Source organism: Strongyloides ratti, scaffold srae_chrx_scaffold0000002 (genome assembly GCF_001040885.1).
Source record: "Strongyloides ratti genome assembly S_ratti_ED321, scaffold srae_chrx_scaffold0000002".
NCBI classification, from domain to species: domain Eukaryota; kingdom Metazoa; phylum Nematoda; class Chromadorea; order Rhabditida; family Strongyloididae; genus Strongyloides; species Strongyloides ratti.
In genome coordinates, this window is record NW_020171510.1 from 982,404 (window position 1) to 1,008,539 (window position 26,136).

General features: G+C 18.7%; 7 protein-coding genes across 7 annotated transcripts; 1 reads left to right on the top strand and 6 right to left on the bottom strand.

The window, feature by feature from the left end:
- Nucleotides 1–5,998: 5,998 nt before the first annotated feature.
- SRAE_X000121400 (Lipase, class 3 family-containing protein) lies at nucleotides 5,999–6,817 on the top strand (the record flags this gene model as incomplete). Its single annotated transcript, XM_024646430.1, has 2 exons — nucleotides 5,999–6,067; nucleotides 6,107–6,817. 2 exons carry the CDS (start codon nucleotides 5,999–6,001, stop codon nucleotides 6,815–6,817), a joined length of 780 nt encoding a protein of 259 aa, XP_024498677.1.
- Nucleotides 6,818–7,021: 204 nt separating this feature from the next.
- On the bottom strand, nucleotides 7,022–8,111 carry SRAE_X000121500 (Epidermal growth factor-like domain-containing protein; the record flags this gene model as incomplete). Its single annotated transcript, XM_024646441.1, has 6 exons — nucleotides 7,022–7,266; nucleotides 7,315–7,521; nucleotides 7,572–7,688; nucleotides 7,726–7,819; nucleotides 7,874–7,998; nucleotides 8,051–8,111. The coding sequence occupies 6 exons, from the start codon at nucleotides 8,109–8,111 to the stop codon at nucleotides 7,022–7,024; spliced, it is 849 nt and encodes a 282-aa protein (XP_024498678.1).
- Nucleotides 8,112–11,252: 3,141 nt separating this feature from the next.
- SRAE_X000121600 (Hypothetical protein) lies at nucleotides 11,253–13,348 on the bottom strand (the record flags this gene model as incomplete). Its single annotated transcript, XM_024646452.1, has 5 exons — nucleotides 11,253–12,192; nucleotides 12,238–12,344; nucleotides 12,394–12,827; nucleotides 12,880–13,192; nucleotides 13,229–13,348. 5 exons carry the CDS (start codon nucleotides 13,346–13,348, stop codon nucleotides 11,253–11,255), a joined length of 1,914 nt encoding a protein of 637 aa, XP_024498679.1.
- Nucleotides 13,349–14,350: 1,002 nt separating this feature from the next.
- On the bottom strand, nucleotides 14,351–14,828 carry SRAE_X000121700 (Hypothetical protein; the record flags this gene model as incomplete). The annotated part of the gene is made up of 3 exons (XM_024646463.1): nucleotides 14,351–14,403; nucleotides 14,461–14,647; nucleotides 14,706–14,828. The coding sequence occupies 3 exons, from the start codon at nucleotides 14,826–14,828 to the stop codon at nucleotides 14,351–14,353; spliced, it is 363 nt and encodes a 120-aa protein (XP_024498680.1).
- A 2,222-nt stretch (nucleotides 14,829–17,050) lies between these two features.
- Nucleotides 17,051–18,563, bottom strand: SRAE_X000121800 (Hypothetical protein; the record flags this gene model as incomplete). Its single annotated transcript, XM_024646475.1, has 5 exons — nucleotides 17,051–17,463; nucleotides 17,512–17,635; nucleotides 17,707–17,866; nucleotides 18,000–18,010; nucleotides 18,537–18,563. The coding sequence occupies 5 exons, from the start codon at nucleotides 18,561–18,563 to the stop codon at nucleotides 17,051–17,053; spliced, it is 735 nt and encodes a 244-aa protein (XP_024498681.1).
- A 1,046-nt stretch (nucleotides 18,564–19,609) lies between these two features.
- On the bottom strand, nucleotides 19,610–21,035 carry SRAE_X000121900 (Hypothetical protein; the record flags this gene model as incomplete). The annotated part of the gene is made up of 4 exons (XM_024646486.1): nucleotides 19,610–20,284; nucleotides 20,337–20,684; nucleotides 20,723–20,936; nucleotides 20,983–21,035. The coding sequence occupies 4 exons, from the start codon at nucleotides 21,033–21,035 to the stop codon at nucleotides 19,610–19,612; spliced, it is 1,290 nt and encodes a 429-aa protein (XP_024498682.1).
- Nucleotides 21,036–24,675: 3,640 nt separating this feature from the next.
- Nucleotides 24,676–25,935, bottom strand: SRAE_X000122000 (ATP-grasp fold domain and ATP-grasp fold,RimK-type domain-containing protein; the record flags this gene model as incomplete). The annotated part of the gene is made up of 3 exons (XM_024646497.1): nucleotides 24,676–25,551; nucleotides 25,599–25,868; nucleotides 25,915–25,935. The coding sequence occupies 3 exons, from the start codon at nucleotides 25,933–25,935 to the stop codon at nucleotides 24,676–24,678; spliced, it is 1,167 nt and encodes a 388-aa protein (XP_024498683.1).
- Between the last annotated feature and the right edge of the window lie 201 nt (nucleotides 25,936–26,136).

Genomic DNA, 26,136 nt, shown 5'->3' on the forward strand with positions numbered 1-26,136 from the left:
ATTATTTTTAATATTAGTACTTTTAGAAAATGTTGCTAATTTATTTTTATATTGTTATTTTTTTAATAAACGAATTTAAAAAGTAACTTATTATAATTTAAAATTTTATTAAATATCATTAGCAACGTTTAAAATACTTTATTTAACCATTATTTCTACATTTTTTAATTTGAAAATTTATACTATAATGTATGGTTAAAATTTATTTTATAAAATGACTAGATGTTAACAACCCGCAAAGTTGATATTTTAAAAAGATGAAAACAAGAAGAAATATTTTGGAAAACTATTAACAATATTTAATTATTAATATTACATTATAGGATATAATGGTATTTTAAAAAATAGAAAAAGCCATTAAAATAAATTAAGCATACAAATAAAAAAAAGAAATAGCACAATAATAACTTTTATTATTATAGTGTTTACAAAATTGTGTTAGTATAAAAGCATAATAATGGCATGTATGAATTAAATAAATAAAAAAGACATTTTAACAAAAAAAAAACTTTTCTAATTTAATTATTTAGATAAAATAACACATATTTATTTTAAAAATAATAAGAGGAAGTAATAAAAAAAAATTTTTTTAGAATAACAAAGGAGATGCGGCTCAATGGTCTAGTGGTATGATTCTCGCTTTGGGTGCGAGAGGTCCCGGTTTCGATCACCGGTTGAGCCCTCCTTTTGCCTCATGTAACATATGAATGGAAGGTATTAGAAAAAGTTAAGTTATTTTCTTTCCATTGAAAAATTTAAAAGTAGAAAAATATACAAAATATGTCATATTTGAAGAAAAACTTGCACTTTAAACCGTTATATGCCTTTTTTTGCACATATTTTAAGTGCTATTATTGTAAAATAAAAAATTGATTGATCAAAAAAAAGAAAAAATTTAATAATTAATATCTTATAATCAACAATTTTATTTTGATACAAATTTTTCCTTATTTTATTAATTTTTATGGCTTTTATTATAAATCTCTAAAAACATTTTTTCTTTTTGAATATAAGTATATATTTTCTGCACTTAATTAAGTATGCAAATTCTGCACTTTACTTTTCTAGTGTAACAACACATTTTGCTTTTTGTTTAAAATTGTAATTTGAATTTGAATTTTAACTATAAATGCATAGATCGAAAGGTCGTCTGAATTAGAAAGAGGTTTTTCAAAATTGCATTATATTAAAATCCTCAACTCATATTAAAAAATAACTTTATTATTATTTCGTAAAAACTTTATTTATTTTTAGTAGGCAAATTCTTCAGTAAAATCTTGAAAATTTTATACGGAAATAAAAGAATTAACTATAAAAAAGTTTTAATTTATAAAGAAATATATTTTTTGCATTTTTTTTACAAATTTTTTTACGTAAACAAAAAATACTCAATGCAATAATGCACAAACTTTTTAACTTTTAACATCTTGTCAATCATAAACAAAAATATCACAAAAAAAGTAATATACACATTTTTTTTTAAAAATAATATTTGAACCATTTTATCATTTAAATTCTCATTTTATATATAAATTGCCTCATATTTATGCATTTTTTAAATGATGATTATTTAAGTTAGCTTTTTAAAAATAATAATACTTCAATAAAATTAATCAATTTATTAGATTCCACTGAATCTCATTTATATAATAAAGTATAAAATATACAAAAAAAATAGTTTATTTGCTTTTTCAATTTGAATTTCACAACATTTTATTTTATGAAGTAAAAAAATTGAGTAAGTGAAGCAAAAGAGTTATAATTTATAATATTAGCTTTAGGTAAACATCGTTAGTAATTATACCGTAAAAAAATATTTTAAAAGATTTATGGTGAAAAAAGAATAGCTAAAGAATGTGCAGTGTGAGAGACAAATTTAGTTTTCATTAAATGCAACTTGAAGTATGATTTTAGAGCCTATTTTATAACAAATAGTTAGGAAACATCTGAAGTTCCAGTAAATTTTAAAATCTAGATATTTTAACGATTTGCAGCTAAATAGACTTTTAAAAAAATTAAGTCAAAGATTATCACAAATGTTGACCGAAAACAAAAAATTTTATCGTTTTGAAATTTCTTTTTCTCAGATTTTGAAAGTAAAAAAAACTCATTTTTAAAATTAAACATAATTCATGATAAAAATTAACTTTTATACAACAATAAAATATATTTTGATAAATTTTTCCAGAAAAAAAAGCTTTAAAACAATAATCTCCCAAAACATATTAAATGAACTTTTTTAATACTTTATAATTATCTCTTCCACCAATTTTTAAATTCATGTTGTCTATTGAAAAATTAATAAAAATTAGTTTTTCCTAAATATTTTTGAGAAAATGAAAAAAACTGATATTATATAAAATAATCTAATATTATAATTAGAAATTATCTATACACTTAATAATAAATAGTAGTAAAAAATTCATAATCTTATATATTTAAAGTTGCAAGAAATTACAAATAATTTTCAACTTATAATTTTAATGTAGTTTTAATCAACTACTAAATTTTTTTGAGTTGTTAGCCATTTTCCTATTTAACTTTTTATATAACTTTAGTTTGTTTAACTTAAAAGATAACATTTTATTTTCACTCAACAATATACAACATATACAATATAATTAATATTTTATATGTTTCAACTTCATTATGATATCTTATAGATATGATGTAGATTGTTTCTCTTTTCTCTAATCTGCTTCTTTATATATCTAAACTTAGGGCGGAGTTTTGTTTATAATGATAATATCATCATTGTCATTGCAAATTTTTAACTATAAGTATTGTGAATGGTATCAGAAAATCAACAATTTTCTATATTAAAATTTGAAAGAAACTGTTTGCTATAAATACAATGAGTAGTAGCAAAAATTTTATATCCTTCTTTAATATCAGAAATTGCAAAGAATTTGACACCATTAACATATTGAGAAATGTTTTTGATTGGTAGAAAAAAAAACAGTTTAATAATTATTATATGTGTCAAAATAAAAATGTTTTGATACTATTCCGTTATATCCCCCCTCCAAATAAAAATGATAGAAACGTATCTTAAAAATTCTTTTTTTAAAAAAATAATCAGCCTATCATATTCTCCATCTTCTTTTCTACAAGATTGATAAAAAAATTAAAAAATTTATTAAAATTAAAAATAAAAAATTTAACAAAAAAAAGAATTTTTTATTCATTTAAAAAGGAATTAAACGATGCAATATCTCTCAATATTGCATCGAATTCTTTGTTTTTATTCTTTTTTCTTCATGTACCCATTTAGCATGTTACGGTGGGTTCCGTTGTGGCGTCGGTTTCTTTCTTTCACCGATCTCCAGACCCGTTCGATGCTCTGAGTATAAGCATTTGTAAGTGGATCCACAAAATGATATTTGTGGTTCACTTGCAAATGCCTCCAAAACACCACTGTTGCTGAAGCATGCGGCTACAGTGGTTTTTCCGCCTGACGAATAATGTTTCGTCCACTTCTACAGTTTTCCCCTTCCTTCCAATGGGATTCTGATCCCTGCTTTCCATATAAAAACATACCTCTCGGAGGTAGTTGTTGAAATCCACAAGTGTATTGTGGTTCATTTCCAGCTCTTTTTTACAATAATTCATTATTTTTATCTAAAAAGAAAAAAATTAAATTTATCATAAATTTTTATCATGAATGACAAAAAAAATGACACAAATATCAAATCCCGCCATGTTTCCAATTATTAACAGTTATTGTGTAAAAAAGTTTATTTATGATTTGTACTTTATTCTAAGTTCATTTTAATTGGGAAAATGTTATCAAATATCAAGTACTTTATATTATTTTAAGTTGGGGGAGAGGATATAACAGAAAAGTATCGCAAAAACTTCTGATAATATTTTGAAAATAAATTTTTTCAGCATTTTTACTTAAAAAAATTGAAAGATAAAAAATGTGAGTTGAAAAAATTAAGAATGCGCAGTTTAGAAGACAAATTCAGTCTTCGATAAAAGTATTTTGAAGTAAGGTTTTAGTCCCTTTTTTTGAAAAATGGTTAAGTAAACATCTTGATGTTTTTAACGATTTGAATCTAAATAAAATCTCAAAAAAATAGATCAAAGATTATTGCAAAAATTAAACGAAAAACAAACAATTTATCGTTTTGAAGTTTGCTTTTATAAACATTTGATAGAAAAACAATTTATTTTAAGAATAAAACATAGTTAAAAAAAATAATTAGCTTCCATAAAAAAATATTTTATTTAAAATATTGGTTTGATAAAAATAATGCTTTAAAGATACAATAAATTCAAAGATAAAAATATAATAATTTTTTGTTAAAATTTTACACTAGGTATTCATGAACTTTATAAAACATGGTGAAACAAAAAATACTAAATCAAATGGTGTACAATTAAAAATTTAATAAAAATAATTCGAGAAATATTTTATAACAAAAATAAACAAATAATTGACTTTTTTAAAAAAAAAACTTTATTTATAATATTTAAAAATTATTCTCCAAAACCTGAAGGAGTCAAAATATGAATTCTTTTTTTACTCAATCTATTACATCAACCTTGATTAAACATACCCCAAATTTTCTAAAAACTTGGATAATTTTTAAGTAAAAATTTTTTAAGAACAATAGACTTCAAGAAACTGCTTTTGAAGATTCTATCACTTCCAGTAATTCAATCTTTATTTTAAACAAAAAATAAGATAGACATACATTTAAAATAATGCTATAAATTATTAGTGTTTATTACAAAAAAAATTTTAATTTGTAATTAAGTTATGCGTTTTTAAAAAATTTATAAAAAAATAATACATCTCATTTCGGACAATAAAATATTTAACACATTGTATCGTAAAGACCATTTATTATCATATGTATACAGGTTTTGAAATTTTGATAATTGACTATTATTTCAAGAATTTTATAATATTTGTACTTTTTTCAATAAATTATAATGAATGTTAGTTAATTTGAAACAAACTTTCAGAAATTTAAAAAAAATATGTTAAAGTTTATGAAGAATTTTTGCATGTAAAAACTATAACATTATAATTTTTCTTAATTAAACAAAATTAAATTTTTATTTTTTTTTTACGAATAAAACAATATAACTTTAAAATATGAAAATAAATGATTTGTTTGATTTTTAAAATTTTTTTCTGTTGGATTTAGTACTTTGTAATTATTAAAAGAATAAAATTATTTTCATGGTCATTCTAAAATTATTTTTATTTTGTTTTTCATGTGTATAATTCTGAAAACACAAAATTTAATAAGAGAAATTTTTTTAAATTATACCGTGGTTTTTATCAGTTTACTGAAAAATTTTAATATTTGATATTTAAAAAAAATATTTTTTTATTTTTTATATGTGTTGCACCTTAAAAAAATCATAGTTAAATGTGATATATTTAACTATTAAAAAAATGGCAAAAATAACACACATCTAAATATATTATAATATTTTTAAGGTGTTAGTTATTTTTTTGAATATATATTGTTAAATAAATGTAATGAATATTAAAATATATATAATTTATAAAAACATTTTAATTACTTTATAGACAAATTTATCATGTGAAAGTTTTTTTCTAATTTTATAACCTTTCAGTAATTTACATTCTTATCACTAAAAATCCGGTATAAATATCACTAAAAATTAAACTTTATTAACTATTGTTATATTATCATTAATAATAATGTATAATTGAATTAGTTAACTTGATAATTTTTATTTTATTTCCATAAAGTTTATTATAATTTTTGTGTACATTTTGATAAGATCTGTTATGTAAGGTTTTTTAAAAATATTTATGATTGATAACAAAATCCGCCTTTGTATATAAAAAGATAATTAATTTAATATTAATGTGATTCTATTATCATACTGTGTTTAGTAAAAAAGTATGATTTCCAAGTTTGTTTATATTTTTTTAATATGTTTCAATATTGTAAATAGTATTCCTGTTGAAACAGGTAATTATAATGATACTTTTGCAAGATATAAAATGGTTGGATTTGCTGCTGCTGCCTATTCTGATAATCCTTATCTTTGTACAAATAATTTAAAAACAAATGTATGTTAAACTATTAATAAAATTTTATAAATATTTTAGTTTACAAAACAAATAACAATTGGTTGTGATTTCTTAAATGATGATACATGTTCAGCTTTTATTGCTGTCGACACAAAAGACAAGGCAATTATTATATCACATCGAGGATCAATTAGTGGTGTTCAAATTGGAATGGAAGTCATTGAAACACTTTTTGATAAAAAAGAATCATTTCCATCTGGTGGTGGTGTTTCAAGATATTTTTATGATGCTTGGAGTTTAGTATGGAATGGTGGTTTAAGAGATGCATTTTTAACTGCTAAAAATAAATATGCTGACTATGATGTATGGGTAACTGGACATTCTTTAGGTGGTGCAATGGCTTCATTAACTGCAGCAAATATTGGATATCAAAAATATGTTTTAAAAGAAAAATTAAAAATTATAACTTTTGGTGAACCAAGAGTTGGTGATGTTGAGTATGCTAAAGGATTTGATAATGTTGTAGGATATTCATATAGAGTTATTCATCATAGAGATCCTGTTCCACATTTACCACTTAGAAATATGTTTAATTATCAACATACTAAAGAAGAGATATTTTATGATAATGATATGAGCCCAGGAAGTTCCTATAAAAATTGTTCTATTAAAGATGATGAAAAATCTTGTAGTAACAAATATCTTAATTTTGATGTTTCTGATCACAGTCATTATTTTAAAAATATTGGAAGTATTTTAAATGCAAATTGTTCAAATCTTTATCCTTAATAGTTTATTTATTAAAAAATTGACAATTTTTAATAAAAATATCTAGTATTTGTGACAATAGTTTTAAAAATTAACAATTGTTAAAAAAATCATTATGTTTTCACTTAAAATAATAATTAATTATTACTATTATGTAAAATAAATTTAATATATTATTAGTATTTTCTATATTAAATTTAATATTACATGATTTATTTCTTTAAATCAACTTTTTTTTTCTACTAAAAGATCAATATTTGTTTCTTCTTCATTAACATTTTCAACATCTAAAAAAGTATCAATAGTTGCGGAAGATTTTAAATTCATTTCATAATATTCATTTATGTTACAATGATTTAATTTTTTCAATTCTTTGTTTTTTTCTACTTTATCATCTTTTGTTACTACATTTCTTTCAGACTCAGGAATAAATCCAAAATTTTGTAAACGAATATAAGCTAATTCATCATCTAAAGTCATATTATCATTAACTCTAGAATCAATAATATCAAAAATACCATTATTATCTTGATTTTTATAAGAATTTACAAAATCTTCAGGTAGATACCAACGACTATATTTGTAATCTTTATTTGTTGATAATACACAACATTCAAAATTACTTGAATAACAAAAGAAAAGGATAATTTTAAAAATAATAAATAGTCCAATAAGATAACAAAAAATTTTAAGTGAATCAATATCAAGACCAGAAGAAGTTTTTTCTAGAAAAAAAAATCAGTAGTTTTTTTATTAAATAAGATTTTATTGTTACCTGAGCAAAGATTTCCACTAAAATCAGGTGGACATAAACATTGAGAATGTGCACCTTCTGATGTTATACAAATTCCTCCATTATAACAAATATTTGTTTGACAATGATAAATATAACCTTTTTAAATTAAAAAAACAATGTATAATAAACTTACTTTTTGTTGTATTTAATTTTTCAAGAATACTTTTCCAAATACATTCAACATTATTATCAAGATGTTCACAATTTTTACTTAACGTTTTAACAATCTTAAAATATATATATATATTTAAAAAAAATATTTTGTGTTTAACACAACATACTCTTTTTTCACAATGTGTACCATTGTAAAAATCATTACATAAACATTCATATCCAACCTGAGTATTATTATTTGGTAAGCAAAATCCATTATTCCAACATGGATATGTATCACAAGGTGTACCAACTTAAAAAATATTTTTTATTAATATATATTTATTTATAAAAAAAAAACATACCACGTACAATTTTTGAACTAACACCAGCGTTCCACATCTCATCCATGACATTTGGAATCATTGTTTAGCTCAAAATTTGAAGTATTTAATATTTAAAAAAAAAAATCTTTTTTCTGTAAATATTAAATATTTAAAAATTTAAAAACACATTTTATAAATAAAAATTTAAATGAATAAAAAATTTGTCTATTTTAAAAAAGGATAAAAAAAAACTGTCAAAAACAATAAAATATTTAAGATGTTATAATAATATGAGAAAAATTTTTATAAAGTTTATATGTACCTCATCATACATATCTATTTAACATGTTAATATCTTTTTGTTTATTATTATTTATAGTAATGTTATTCTTAAATTGATAGAAAATATATAAAAACATTATTAGAATATTTGATACTATTAAGGATATATAAAGAAATTCTTAAGTATGTGTTACCCATTTTAAATGGCATAAAATGTTTATTACACATATACAATCCATCATCTTTAGTTTGTCAGATAAAGATAAGTTTTATCAAAAATCATTCAAAACATTATTTTACGGGCTTTTTTTTATAAATTATTTTTTTTAATAACTTTTTTTAAAAAATTTAAAAAAATGTAAGATTTAAAGTTATTTTAAAATAAAAAAAATGACAAAATATATTATAAAAAGAATATAAAAACTATAATAATAAAAAAAAAACATTGATTATTATTTATTTTGAATAGGTATTATATATAATTTTAAAAATTTAAGTTTATTCAATGTTAAAACAAAAAAAAAATATAGAAAATAAAAAATATATAATAATAATGAAAAATTCAAAACGAAAAAAAAATAATAAAAAAATCATATGTTAAAAAAGCATCATCAAACATAAACAGTAAATCTTGTAAACATTTTTTTATACAATATATAAACTTTTAAACTTTAAAACCAAATGGATGATAAGAAATATTAAGGAAGAAAAATAGATTTAAATTGTCATAAAAATTACAATTCCCATATGATAATTTATAAATAGGGAGATGACTGTAAAAATAGTTTATTAAAGTTAACCACTGACCATAATTTTATTTCAAAATTTTTTATTTATTAAAAAAAAGTTAGTTTAAAAAATAGCTTTATATTGAATATTCCTCTATGGAGTTTAAAAATATACTAAGACAATAGATGAAAAATGGAAACTAATAAAAAAAAAAGATTAATTTTTTGTTTTTTTTATTATTTGATTATATAAATATAATAAATAAAAGTAATTTGTACAAATACCTAATATTATTAAAAGATTAAGATATTTATTTTTTTTATAATATTTTGTTTTCTAATTATTAATTTTTATAACTATTAGTGACAATAATTTTTTAGATTGACATATATTTATTAAATGAATATATTAGAAAAAAAATATATAACAATATAATATTCTTCATTTGGGTAAACAAAATTTGTCAGAATTAAGAAACGTTTTAAAGAATATATTTTATAAGTTATTTTCATGTAATTTAGACATAAGAATATTTCTTTTCACTTAGATATATATTATATATCTAATCTACAAGTTATTCATTTAAGATATAATATATTTAAAGTTGTAGTATTTAGTTGATGTTCAAGAGATAGTTATAAAATTTTAAATACAAAATTTTATCATTTAAAGTTGGAGTACAATTTATAAAAAGCCTCATTATATGATATAAAAGATAAATTAGAGGATAAGAATTTTTATAAAAATACTTTTTTGATAGTATTTATGTTAATTGACCTACTTACATACTCATTAACTTCTAGAAAAGCAAACTCATTTTTTAAAATGCTAATTTAAACCTTTATTTATGGTAAAGATTGAATATAAAAGTATTTTAGTAATGAAAATAATAAATGTTTAAATGTTTTTTTTTAAATATTTCATACTGTGAAATAGCAAAAAAATAATTTTTAATTAAAAGAGCATTTATTATGTATAATTTAGATAAATAAGTTAATTATATGTTTATTTAAATAATCTTTCTTATTTTTATATTATTTCACAAAATTAATTATTTGTTTTAGAAAAGTACATACTACTGATTATAAAGATTTAAAAAAAAGGCATATTTTATTTTATTAAATAAAAAAAAAGTAAGAAAGTAAGGAAATCATTTAAATAAAAGTAAATTTTCAATCAAGTAATTTATTTCCGTTTTAGTAATTAAATTTTCTTAAAATAAAATTAAAGGGTTATTTAAAAATATAAGCTTTTTTATTATTTATAATATACCTATATATATATATATATATATATATATATATATGTCATAAACATATTTATTTCGTACTTACAGTTTTGTTTTAATAAAATTATGAGAAAAGAAATAGTTAATTTATATACTTATATTAAGACAATGATAAGATTAATATTATTTAATTGAATCTCAAGATAATATTATATAATGTGCGAAATATATATTTAAATACATGTATATTTACATGTACGTATATTAATTTTAACAAGCTAGAATTAACTTCTAATATCATTTTAAATATATATAAATATATAAATTCTTTAAATTGTATAAAATTACCTTAAATAATATGAAAAAAATATAAAGTAATATTTTTAAATTTACATTATAAATTTTATTTAGCAAAAATTTAAATACAAAATATCTTTATAGTTAAAGGAGAAAAAAAAAATAATAAATGGTTATATGTCAACAGAAAGATACATAAAATAAAAATTTTTCTTTTGTTTTTAATTTTAAAATATAACAATAGTAAATCACATAAAGTAACTATATTAAAGGATTTCAGAAAATATATTTTTAATTCAAATATAACACGCTATTATATTTTTTTTTATAAAAAAAAATTTTATTATTAATATCAAAAAAAAAATGTCATGTTGATATAAAAATGCATAAGTAGGATAAAAGTTTAAAAAAAAAATTGCAAAAGAAAATAGTTTAAAAGTTAAAAGTAATTATAATGAGGTAATTAAAAATCAAAAGAAAGTATTTCAAAACATGTCAGTTTATTTTTATGTAAAATAAGGTAAATTAAATAGTAATTATTTAAAGTCTATTGTTTACAAAAGTTCTTATTTATTTCTTTTATATATGAAGAATAAAATGAAATGTGTGGAAATATAAAAAGTATAAATAACAATCTTCATTAACATTTCTAACAAATTAAAAACCTTCAATGAATGTAAATTTTCTTTTTTCTACATTAACTTTTTAAGAAAAAATATTGAATTCTCTATCCAATTCTATTTCTTTTATTTCTTTTTTTAATTTATCATTTGCTTCCTCCAATTTTTTTAACATATTTTCCTTTTCATTTATTTCATTTTTTAATAATGATATATCATTATTTAATTGAGTAACCATTTCTTCCATCATTTCTTCTTGACGACGTTGTGCAATATTTTCTTCATACTTTTTTTTTGCTACCTTTAATTTATTTGATAAATTACTATTATCTACCTTCATTTGATTTAATTCAACTTTTTTTATATTACGTTGTTTTGTTAGATATTCATAAAATTTGTTTAGCCTATTAATTTCTTGTTTTTGTTTTTCAATTTCCTCTAATTGATTTTGATATTCCTCATTATTATTGCTAATTATTTTTCCAATAATATTTTTATATTTCTCTTCATTAATTGATTTATTTTTTAAACATTTGCTTAGATTTTTTTCTTTTAGTGATATATTATTTTGCAAACGATTAATTGATGAATGGTGATCATTAACATCATTAGTAATAAGTGATAATTTTCTTTGCAAAATTGCTTTTTCATCCTGTAATAATGTGATACCATCTACTAAAATATCTTTCAGAAATTTGATTCTTTGCATTAAAACAGACTGTGGTATTTTAGTTTCAAAATTTGTACTACATTCTGAGAGTTCCTCAACTAACGGTAAAAGATCTTTATCATTTTCTGCTAATAATTTTGCCATTCGTAGTTCTAAATTATTATTAAATTCTTGTTCCATATTACTAATTACAATATTATTGTCTTCTATTTCTTCCTTAATTTTTTCTAATTCACTTTTCTTACTATTACCTTTAGAATTACCGGAATTATCATCTTTTTTATCATCTGTATATATCATTGGAACAATTTTTTTTACCTGATTATTTTTATAAATTTCATAAATTGTTGGTTTACTATAATATTATAACTAAATTTTATTTGTTATAAAAATGACTTACGGTAATATTTTTTCAATTATAGCTATTTGTTGTTGACGTTTTTCTTTTATGTTTTGTATATCTAAGCAAGCCTTTACTTCTCCATATAAAAGCTGTTTATCTAATATCTAAAATAAATTTGGTTGTTTATTTTTTTTTTTAAAATAAAAGACTAACTTTTAATTGATGTTGATAAATCTCTTTCTCTATATCATTTAATTGGTTAACGCCATCATTAATATTTTTATAAATATTTTCAAGTTCATGATCTAAAATTTTTATTTGCATTTCAGAATCAATATCATTTACCATATTTTCATAATCGTTTTGTTTTTCTGGCATTGTTATTTTGTTTTCAATTTCTTTTAAATTTTTTAATTCTAAATTAAGTGAATGCCAAAATTTTTCATTATCCTCATTATGATCAGTAATCCAGACTTCATATGAACGTTGACATTTAAGTAATATTTTTAAAATATTTTTTAAATGTTTTTCTAACATAATAATATTTTTTTCATCATCTAAAATACTATTAGCAACTTGTTTTTCTTTTTCTTTGATTTTTTTAACATTATCTTCTAAACTAGTTATTTCACGACATTTTTCAATTGCTAAATTAGTTTTATGATTCAATTTATATAACAAAGAAATTATAAAACTTACATTTATTACGAAATTCTTGTTCTTCTTTTCTACTTTTATCAATTCTTAATTTTTCTTTTTCTATCGCATCTTGAATTTTTTTTAATTCAAATTTTTTACTTTCAATATCTCTAGAAGTACAAACATTTTCTCTTTCTAATTTTTTTAATTCTTTATCTAATTTATCATATTCATCATTTTTTACCTTTAATTTTGAGAGTCTTTCAATTTCTTCTTCATTTTTATAATATTCTATTGTTTCTAGATCTCTTTCATTTTTAATCTTAATTATCTCATCACATAATCTTTTTAAATCACCAATTTTTTTGTTTATCTATAAATAAAATACATTAATTAAAAGATAACAAACCTTCTTCATATAACAACTAATCTCTTCATCATTATAAAAATTGATATCATACTCATTTTCTGCCTCCAAAATTTTTAATAATAACAAATTTTTTGCTAAAAATTCATCCAATCCCTCCATGTTATTGTGAAATTAAAATGAAATAAATTGAAAATAAAAAAAAAAAAATAGAAATTATAAGTAATAAAAAAATTTGGAAAAAATTTTCATAATAAAACAAAATTTTTTATAAAATATTACTTTTTTTTAAATAATATTTTGTCTTTTTACCACATTTGAATTACTATTTACCAAACAAATTATATTACAAACTATTTATTTTGCCTTAATATACATTAACTTATTATTAAACTTAAATAAGATTTTCTAAAACATTTAATGTCTATTAAGTATACTTGTAAAATTTTCACTTCAAATAATGTTTATAATATATGTTCACTCCAATGATTAATAAATCATTATGTCATAAACTAAGCAATCATACGTAAAATTGTTATAAATTTTTTTATAATAAAGAAATAACTATAAATTTAAGACATTATATATGTATAATAATGTTTGTAAAATTAAAGTCTTTTTTTTTGGTGTAATTTAAAAACCGATACATTATTAATTTTATTTTAATATTTAAATAATGTAATAGACAATTTATTAAAAATTTATAAAAAAAATTTAAAAATGATAAAAGAATATTTATTAATGACAATAAAATTAAAATGATTAAAGTAAATTATGACAAATTTATGTTTTAAGATATAAAATACAATTAATTTTTTTATATATTTAAAACTATAAATCATAAATTACAAAAATTAAATAGGAATATTTAAATCAATGATATACAAAATATTCTTAATATGATAAATTTTTTGCTATTTATTATTGCATAATTTATTAAAAAATATAGCATAATACGAATTGTAAATAAAAAATTCTATTAAAAAAAGAATCTAATATATACTTTTTCGTTCAAATATTTAAAAAAAAAAAATTAAATATTCCGTTCTAAAAAGAATAACGTATATAAAAGAATGAATAAATTCATTGGGAACAATGAAGAATGTGCGAAAAAAAAATTGAGAAATTATTATATTTCCTTTGTGATTTTAATTTAAACGCTTCTTATTCTTCATTTACATTATAATCTTTAATTGGTTTTCCATAATAATCAACACCTACAATTGTTTATAATAATAATATTATTAAAATTAATTAAGAAAAAAAAAACTTACTGTTTTCTTTCATATATTCCTTACAACCTGGTTTCCAACATTTATAAATGTATTTTGCACGTGAATCAGCCTTCTTTTTAAATGTTTTCATGTACAATCTTAACATACCAAAAGCTCCAGTTTTAATTAATCTTTTAGGATGAACCTCACAATAAATGAAAAGAAGTACAATAAAACTTATCTTTCTCTAAAAAAAAATTTAAAAAGAAAAATATTAAAAATTAAAAAAAAAAATTATAATTTACTTTTGATTGTCTTTGAGATCTTAAAACATCAGATAGAAGACTCAAAGCATGGCTGATTCTTTTCTTGTCATAATATGGTCTTACAGATGGTGACATAGCAGATACAATCTCGTTATTAACCATAGTTGAATTTTTGTCTTTTTAACAAAAAAAAAAGTAACCTGAAAATTAATATATATTGTTAAAAAAAAAAATAATAAAATGATGATGCTAATAAAGGAGAAATGTATTTTAATAAAAATGAACAGCATAATTATGCACATGTATTTCATTATATGAGAAAGGAGTGCAAACAAGAATAGTATGTCATCTATCTATAGAATAAAAATAAAAGACTAAAAAAAAAAAAAATAAATGAGACATTAGTGGATGACGAGAGGAGAGAGAATAGATGTTTTGTCAATTTGTAATCATAAATGTATATTGAAAATATATCATTATTAATATGCTATGTCTTCTTAAATTATAATTAGTAGTAAAGTTAAGATAAAAGTATTATGATTGTAATAATTATATATTTTAATAAAAAAAAAATAAACTTTATCTTTGTTAGGTAAAAAAGCTTGTTAAAGATGTTATCATAAGTTTATTAGTCTTTAAAAAAAAAGATTATATTATGAAAAAATTAAAGCTATTTCTTTTTACAATACTATTATATATATTTTAAATATATTATGATAGGTTTTTCTATTCAGGTTTAACAATACATATGTATATAATAAACTAAATAGTCTTTATATTATACTGGGAAACATACATATATCCATTCAAATATACATTCCAGTCTATAATATATAATATTGGATAGAAGGAACAGAAATAGCTTCAACAAAATATCAACTATTTTATAATATTTTTAAAGCAAAATTATCACCCTTGATTTTAAAAGAAGATTTGGTGGAATGTATAAAAGAGAAAAGGGTAGGAGAAACATAGCTTACCAATAAAATTAATAAAAAAAAAAATTTTTTTTTTTATAATTTAAATTAAATATGAATATAATTTAATATAAAAAATAAAGGATAAATGTATTAATATATATATATTAATATATAATGATTGTAATTTTAATTATAATGATATACATAATTAAAACATTTAAAAATTTTTTACCAATAATAACTAAAATTTGCAAAAAGACAATTCCCAATATAATTTAAAAATAAGTACCAAATTTATCATGTAATTATATACTAACTTGATAATAAACAGTATGAAAAGTATATTCGTTAAAATTAATTATCAACAAGTTGAATAAAGAAAATTAAGAATTAATTAATAGACAAATTATTTAAATTTTTCTAAGTAGAGGTAAATTTAATAGAACAGAAATAATAAATAAAAAAATTTATCTTATATAAAATTGAAATTATTAGTATGGTTAAAGTATTTTTATGATATCAAATTTTTTCTTTTTAAATAAAATGATGTCGATTTTGACATATAAAAAAATTAGTAAAAAAATTTCTCAAAAAATGATAATTTAAAAAAGGGGTAATTTATTAAAAACAAAATATTATAAGCTTATGTAAAATTGACAGGTGTCATGAATAATATAATAAAAATTTAAAAAAAAAGATGTATATACTTATTAATTATTATAACTTTTTATCACAATCTATATAATATAAAATAAAATAAATAAAAAATTAAGTTTAAAAGATCACCACATTAGTTTAATTAATAATATATTTAAATAAAAATTGTATTTTACTAATACTTTATCAATTCATAAATTATATTTCTTAGATTAAAAGTGATATAGTGTTTGTACATAAAATGTATAAAAATACTATTACAATCGAGATATAAAAATAATAAAATTAAAAAAAAAATATAATAAATATTTTATGATTATAAAATTAACCATTTTAATTAAATCATAAATATTTTTTTATTTAAAACATTAAATTAATAAAAATTTAAAAAAAAAAATTTAAAAATACTTGTAAAAATTAAATAGTATGTAATAAACTTTTGTTTGCAAAGGTTATCAAAACTTTTCACAATATTAAAATAATATTTACCTTTTATATATTTATAAAATTATAATAATTTTCTAAAATGATAAAAATTATACCTATACAATTTCATTAAAATTGTTACATATAACTTATTTTATACAAGAAAAAAAAAAACAATGATTTTTATGTAAAAATAAAACATATGGGTGAGAAAAAATATAGTTTTAATTATATGTTTAAATCAATAAGATATTTATTTATTAAAAAAAAAATTTATATGAAAAATATATTGAGATAATTAAATAAAGTTAAAGATTGCGATTATAATACATAATTATTACAAATTTTGTGAAAAACTAGCATAAATATATTTTCAATATTTTAAGTATGTGGTTGAACTTCAGTTAATGTGTAATCATTTTGTTGGCTTGTTTTGTGAATAAATTTATTATAAATCTCTTGATAAGCAGCTATTATAAGGTGACGCATAATGAATGATACTAATAATGTAATAATAAATGATATAAAATTTATTTTAACAGCAAAACCAATTTTTCCAGGTACTGAATATTTTTTATCATCAACATAAGCTATATCATATAATAATGATATAAGGAGTAAAAAATACATTAAAATAAACATAAATAATATTCCTATAATTGAATATGAATATATTCTTTGACTTATTGATATTTGATTAAAATCACTTTCTCTACATAAAAATATCATACATATAATGCAAAGGAATGTTAATGATATAATAGATTTTCCCAAATAATGTCCCATATATAAAGCTAAAAATAAATATTTTAAATTTATTTAAAATAAATGTTTAATATTACCATAATTAGAATTTTTTGAAAATTCAATACCAGTTCCATTTAAAAATTCTGGTGTCTCATCTGCTGGTATACAATGATAACGAGTCTCATGTTGTAATTTAGCACAATTGTCAAAAAATCCTTTCTAAAAAAGAAATAATAATAATAACATTTATATATATATATTTTTTTTTCTTAATAATTATTTAAACTTACTTGAATTTCAATAATTGTACCATTTGGCAATTTAATATTATTTGAAATCCAATCTTTTGAAAAATAATGTACCGTAAAAATAAAAAATGATACAACTAAAAGAGTAAAACAACCCGATAATGTCCAATAAACTGTTATTTTTCTATTATCCATTATTAATCTTAAAAATAAAAAATTAATATTTAATAAAAAGGTAAAACATTTATTAAAGAATAATGTAAAATATATTTGTATTACTCATGCAATAGGACTTATTTCTTAATAATATTGTTTTTCGAATTAAAATAAGTTACCTTGGATAGTACTCTAGCCATTATGTGTCAATGGAAGGTCATTCCTTCAGAAACATCAATATTTTATTAGAAATAAGATTTAAAAAAAAAAAAGTTACAGATAAGGTCATAAAGGTAAAAGTCTATGAGTAATATGTATGTATATATATATATATAATGAAAAATATATACAATAAATATTTCAGTCAATAATTACAATAATTTAAATATTAAACACTAAATAATATATTCTTAATATCTATAAAAAAGATTTTGTTTACAATAATTTTGATATCATCAAATATTTTATAGTAACTTAGAATCAATAATTTAACTTTAACTAAAAGATTATATAAAACAAATTAAAAGTTAATTATATTAAAACTTGATTTGAAATATCCCTTGTATAATAATACAAAAAAATATATATATTTTTATATCAAAACAAAGATATTTTATTATATATATATATATATTTATATAGATACATTAAGATTACAAAATTGTGAATGAAGTGGAGGAAAAGTATTTTAATGAAACAATGTTTATTTAACTAACAATACCATCATTTGTAGTAACTTTCATTTAAATGATCCCTTAGAGAATAGTCCACTGATTACATCTAAAAAGTTTATTATGATGCAACATTTGTTCTGATAATAGGAAATATATAAAAATTGACAGAAATAAAATTAATTGGATAAGTATGAACTTGAAGAAAACATTTTAGTAATAAAAAAATGAATAAAAAAAAAGAAAGAAAAATGATCTAAAATTGGGATTTTATTGCTATTTAATTAGTTAAGATGATTTGCTAACAAATATAATTAATGACAAATACATATAGTAATAATTTTCCAACTTTTTAATTTTTAAAAAAGTTTTTTAACTATAGATTTTTTTAAATACATTATTCTTATCAAGTTAAAATATCATATTAAATGATATTTTTATCTTTTTTGAACTTTTTTATTTTATTAAATTTTATTTCCTTATAAAAAAAAAATTAATAATTTTGTAATAAATCTTTAAAATAAAAATCTATGTACTGAATATTGGTTAAGCAATAAATGGTAAATGTGTAATAGTAAAATTTCAATATGACAAGTGAGTACATATACTTTTATTATAATCATTATTCTTACATTTATTTATGAATAAATATACATTTTAACATAAGACACAAATCTTAAATTGAAAACAGATGAGGAGAAGCTAAAAATGTAACCATAGAGATTGAAGATTAAGATTATATTGAGGAAATTATTATTATATTTAGGTATAGAAAAGACAAATTGCCATTTAAAGAAGTAAATATTTACTGGTTAATGATTAAACTAATTTTAAAATTCTTTTTTTTTTACGACAATATTTAATCTCTATAAAAACATACTTTAAAAGCACTTATTATTATTTTTTATATTAGATTTAATACTATCATATTTTATTATTATACATAGATATCATATAATATTTATTTAACTAAATTTGTAATAAAAAACTATATATAAAAAGATATTTTTTTTAATAGATAAAATAATTTAATAAAAATATTTTTATAACATCTTAAAACAAATGCTAATAGTAAAAATAGATAAATTATAAAGTTTAAAATAGTATAAATATTTTAACTATATTAAATATTTATGTTCATTAATTATAAACGTTTCTCCTTGATAACAAGAATGGTTTTTATAATTAACTATTTCATTTCCGGAGACAACTGATGGTAAAGAGTATAGTGATGAAGTGCCTTCTTTCTTTAAATCTAATACTGAATTTTGACTATTACTTCTATATTCTTGAGTACATAAACAATTATGTGAGAATGTGCTATTACATAATGATTCCTCTTCTATTGTTGATGGTTCCGGTGTCACGACATATGGAGAATTTATACAATTAAGTGTTGGAGATACTGGCTTAATTGTAGAAAGAATTTGTTGATGATTTCCATTTTTAGATAATCCAACTTTATGTTGTTTATTTGTATATATTTCAAAATTTTGACAATTATCATATTCTTCATTAATTTTATTATTATGATAACATTTTTTAGTTTTGCGACATTCATTATTTTTTAAAAATGACATGTTACAAAAATTATTATATTTTGTATTATTACTATTAATATTATTAGTTAATTTATTATTCCCATATATATTAAGTGATAATTTTGATGGTGTTGTAGTATATAAATTAGGTAATTTTGTTAATGAACCAGAAAATCTTCTATAATTTGATATTGGTTGTTGGTGTGATAAATTTGAATTATTTCCCAATTCTAATGGAATATTTGATGATTTCTGTAGATAAAAAGAATAATAAATAATTTTTTAAAAATATTATTAAAATTACATTAGATAGTGTTTCATGATTATATTTTTTATAAAATTCATCATTTTCTTGATATCCAATAATTGGTGGAATGTGATTAAAATTAAACTTATTATGATTACTTTTTTTTCCAACAGTAGAATTTGATGATGGTGAATCTTGAATATTATTTCTATGTGAATAAATAGATATAGGTGTTGAATTGGTAAATTCTGTATTTACATATGATGCTGGACTTCTTCTAATATGATGTGGACAACTACAATTGATATTTTGACATTTGATATATGGTGAAAATGATCCAGGTCCAGAAATTTGTGGTGTTAAAGGCACATATCTTTTATTATTTCTTGGTGTCATTAAAGCCATCTATAAATAAATAAATATATAATAATTTATTAGTTTACCTGTTCTTCAAAAATTGAATCTATAGAGTTATGACGACCTCTATACATAGCAGGTGCCCAATCTATAATAACTTTCCCACATAAAACTAATCCAACTACCATTGTTGTTGGTCCTGCTAACCATATTTTTCCAATTTGAGAATCTTTTTGAAAAATTGCAAATATAGTAAAAACTAAACCAGTTATAATAAGTATTAATGCTACAAATCCATAACTATAATTATTAAAAAATTAAATGATTAAAAAAATTAATTTATTACCTAATCAAATGTATTTGATGTCTATGTATATTGCAAGGACAGCAACAGCACATGTAATGAAGTGATTAGAGCGAACTTTAAATCACTCCTTTAATACTTAAAATAAAAAAAAAATTATATCAAAATTTTTTTGGTTTATATTTTTTATAAATTAAATAGATAAAATTATAGTTAAAATAAAAAATATTTTGTATGTAAGTTACTTTAAAAAAAAATACAATTATTGTTTAACAAAATCTAAAAATATTCTTTTTTTTTTATAAATTAATAATAACATATTATTTACAACGAGTCATTAAGTTTTTTAAATTTCTAGTAATGTTATTTATTGTTTTCATATTTTAAATTATTTAAATAAGAATTAATCTTTTATTTATAAATAAAAAGTACATAATACAAAAAATATATTTATTTTTTAACAATGAATACAGTTTTTTAAAAAAAGCAACTATTTTAATAATTGAGAAAATGGTATTTTATAATGTCAATATATAATATAAAAAAAATCATTTAAAAATAGATTATTATATTGTTTTTTTTTTTATAGAATAATATAGCATAACACAGATATTGGATTGCAATAAATTAAACAAATTTTTCAAGACTTTGGTACAATTTATATTGTTTACCAATAAATTAAAAAAAAATTGAAATTTTTGATTAAAATATTTTAAATGTTATTTGTAATTTTTTAATTTAAAAAAAATTATAGTCAAATAATGGAGTTAATTGTTAGTTATCTAATAACAGCAAAATAAAAAAAATTATATATATATGTTAAGTTTTAAAGAAAGTTATTAAAATTAAGTTTTACTTCAGCAACTTTTGAGACGCCCAATATTATAAAATAAAATAATAAGATAATAAAATTGATAGAATAATAGATAATGAGATTAGAATAAGGGTTTAATAAAGCAAAAAGAAAAATTAAAAGATGAAACACTTAAAGAACAAATAAATAAAAAAGCCTTTATGGTAATAAGTTTATGTTTAAGAAATGTAAATTGAATAATTAAATAATATATTTTAAATAGATAACTTATATAAAAATATTTTTAATGTGATGACCGTAGTAAAATATGTTAATATGTGTATATAGATATATTTATGGTGACAATAAATAATTACTTTGTCAATTTTGGAACATAAAAAGTGCAATACAATTATAAAAGAATCAAAAAAATAAATTAAATTTTTACCACCTTATAATTATATAATTTGATATATTTAAAAAAAAAATTAAAACTACCCTCTTTTTAATTATATACTTATTTTTATTTTTAAAAAAAAATTTCTAATTTTTTAAGATATATATGTATGGAGAAGTTTATAACTACATATACAATTAAAATTATTTACAGATGTGAAACATACACTGATATTGGTTTAGTTGTATGGTATAAAATAATAATAATAAGGAAAAAAATTATTATTTTATATAAAATGAGAAAAAAATATAGAACAAAAAATTAAATTATTATTCTCAATAGTAATATAATAAAAATATTTATTAAATTATAACTATTTTAAAAAAATTAACTTTTAGTAACATTAATTATTTTATAAAAAGAAAGGTTTATATTACCAACAAAATAAAATTTCTTTGATATTTAATATTTTATCATGGAGGTATGTTATATTTGATATCAATTCTAAGTTACGGAAGGAAACTTTTTAAATGTTAAACTAAATTTAAAATATGCTTTAACATTCCGTATTATTTGATTAACTTCCGGTCATTGTGATAAAATTTCATATATAAATTTAAAAAAAAAAAAAAAAATATTTTAAGTATAATACTTTGATATTCATACACGTATATAAATATATAATATCTTCTTTAAAACAAAACGAAAAATAAGTTGTTACAAAACGATAGAAAAACCAAAAATTAAAACATAAAAATATTGAGTTAATGGAGCGTTATTTTTAATGTTCTCTTTGTTTTAATTTAATATTATTGGTTATTTTAACAAAATAAATAAATATATTCATTTAAAAATTTTGAAAACCTTTAATATGTACTATTTCACATTCTTAATGGTAAGTTATCTATATCCTCTACTCATATTCCATGATGACCAAAAATTCAAAGTTAATAAAAATATTTAAAAACTCTTTAATATTTATCATTTATAAAGGTAGTTCAATTGAGAAGGTTTTTTGAAATGATTCTTTGAGAATTTAAAATAAAGTGAAGTAATATAATAATACTATCATGATATCATATTTAAAATAATAATAAAATATAATAACATTAGAAATATTTTAAATTACAGTTATGTATATATATATACACATTATATATATCGCAATTATATAAAAATTATTTTTATAAAATAAAAAAAAAAAAAATTAATGTAAGAAATAAAGATTTATAATAAAAGATATTGATATATATATACAAAAAAAAAATTTTTTTTTTTTAATTTTGTATCATCATTTAATAAATAAAAAAATTTTTGGTGAAAAGTTTTGTCCGTTTTAAACAACCAATAATTGATAGTAAAAAGATAAGACATATATAATTTAAGAATAGTAATAATCAAAAAAGGATATTATTTAATAAAATGAGACTAAAAATTTATCATAATGTTAAAAAGAGACAAAAGAAAATTCAAATATAATATGCTTACTTGTTATCATTTTTGCCTTTTTTGTCATCATATTTTGTAAATAAAATTTTTAAATTGTAGCATTATATGAAATAATTTGTAATTTTTACATATAAAGTTATGTTAATACTAATATTTTTTTTCTTCTTTAATGAACTTTCCTTGCTATTATAAAATTTAAAAAGTTAAAAGAATTTTTTATCATCATTTATGAAAGAATTATTGGATGTAAAGATAAGTTAATAAGTAAAATAAATGTATTGTTACATATAAAACTTCAAAGCTCTAATTCTATTTTTAATATACCATAAAGAAAAAATATATATTTATACAAATATATTTAATAATATATTTGATAAAAAAGAAGGTTCATAAAACAGTATGAATACAGAATAAAATGTAAATAATAATGATGTGATTATTTTGATATAATTTTTCAATACATAATATAATTTAGATTTTTTTTTCTTTATTATTATAAATACTTTTTTGTTTTTTTTATGATTATGTATATATAAAACAATAGAGTTAACAAAATAAAATTGGCCATACTCAATAAAACATTATACTGTTTTCATAAAAAAAAAAAATTCAATATCATAAATAATATCTTTTTATTTTACGAAATAATACTTTTTGATAAAATAACTTCACAAAAAAAGAAGTATATTTATATCAAAAATTTGTTTTATTTATACATATAAATAAACCTTTTTAAAATGCTCAATTTTGTTTCAGTAAATAATTTTCTTATTTTCTTTGAAAATGACTAATTTATTTGTAATAATAATCTTATGAATATAAAAACAACCTTTTTTTTTTACTAAAAAAAAGTTGAATGATTTTGTAATGGTAGTGAATAAAGAAGAATGAAAAAATGATTTAATAATATAAAAAAAAATTTTAATACTTAATATTGTTCTTAAGAAATATTAAAATAAAAAATGTATATATATATATTTTAAAAAAAAAAAAAGTTGTTTATGATATAAAAGAAAAATGACATTATAATAAAAATGTACATTGATTTTTAATTATGTAAAAAATAGTGTTACCTATAGATGTAAATATGTCTTCTTTAAAAATTTCTTTGTAAAACTTTTATTTTTGATAATTCTATTATTTCTTTATGTATTTTTTTATTTTTACTATATTCTTCTTTTATAAAATCAGTTATATTATCTTCTTTTTGTTGAATACTATATTTATATTTCTCTAATGGAATATTTTGAAAATCTTCTGATAAAATAATGTTTTCATTAACAACATTATTATTATTTGTTTCTTTATTATTATAAAAATTATTATAAATTATTTCACCTATTATATTACCAGCTTCTTCATAGTATTTTTTAACTCCTTTTACAAAAGAAAAACCATTTACATCACAAACATAACTTTTTTCACCATCTCTTAAAATATCAAACCCACATACTGTATGATTGAATGCTTTAACCAATTTTGAAGATATTTCCATTTCTTCTTTTGTTAATATAACTTCTTCTCTTCTTTCTTTACCATTAATGTCTCTTTCAATTACACCATCAACTGCTGGAGCTTTTCTTGATTCTGCATAACAATATTTACTACCAACAGCATAACATTTAACATCAATATTTGATGTTTCAATAAATTTTTCATATAAATAACTTTTATCTCTTCTTACATTTGATGTTTTACTAAACATTGAACTCATATTATTTTTTTTTCTAAATAACATTCTACAACCACTTCCTTGTGATGAATGATAATAAATATAAACATTATGATCTTCACCTGATATAGGTTTTTCAACAAATGGTTTCATAAATTTTTTTCCATCAATAATAATATAATCATTATATTCCTCAAAGTTATTTAAAACTTCACCATTATCATTTCTTTTAACAATACCATATTCAGGATGACTAATACCAGCATCATTTAATATTGACAAAACACAATCTCTATCCATCTATATAGTATGATTATGATAATTTATCAATAAAAAACAAAACATACAATTTTAATTTGTTTTTCTAAATCATTAATAACAAATGGTTGATATTTAGTAACATATTTTATGGCCTTTTCAATTGGAAACCCAGTAGAATAGAAAGTTATTAAAGCATCAACAATAGGCCATTCATCAATTGATTTTAATAATATTGTATTATCACTAAAATAAATAATATCTAAATAAGATCCATAATTTTTCATCATATTTTCTAATATTGATATCATTGGTACTCTCATTGTTTTTTTACTCATTGCACATACACCAACAAGTATCTAAAAATTTTATTATAAATAAAAATAAACTTTTTATTTTGATTACCTTTTTATCTTTTAATTCCATTATTATAATAACCTTTTATAACTCTATAATTATTAACAAATATTAAAAAATAATAGTAATAATTTTATGGTATTTATATAATTTTAAACGGTATATTAATAAAATATATTAAGTAAATAATAAATAAATATCAAAAAAGAAAAGTATTTATGTGAATATATTGTTGATGATAAAATGATTAAAACTTTAAAATAAAAATAA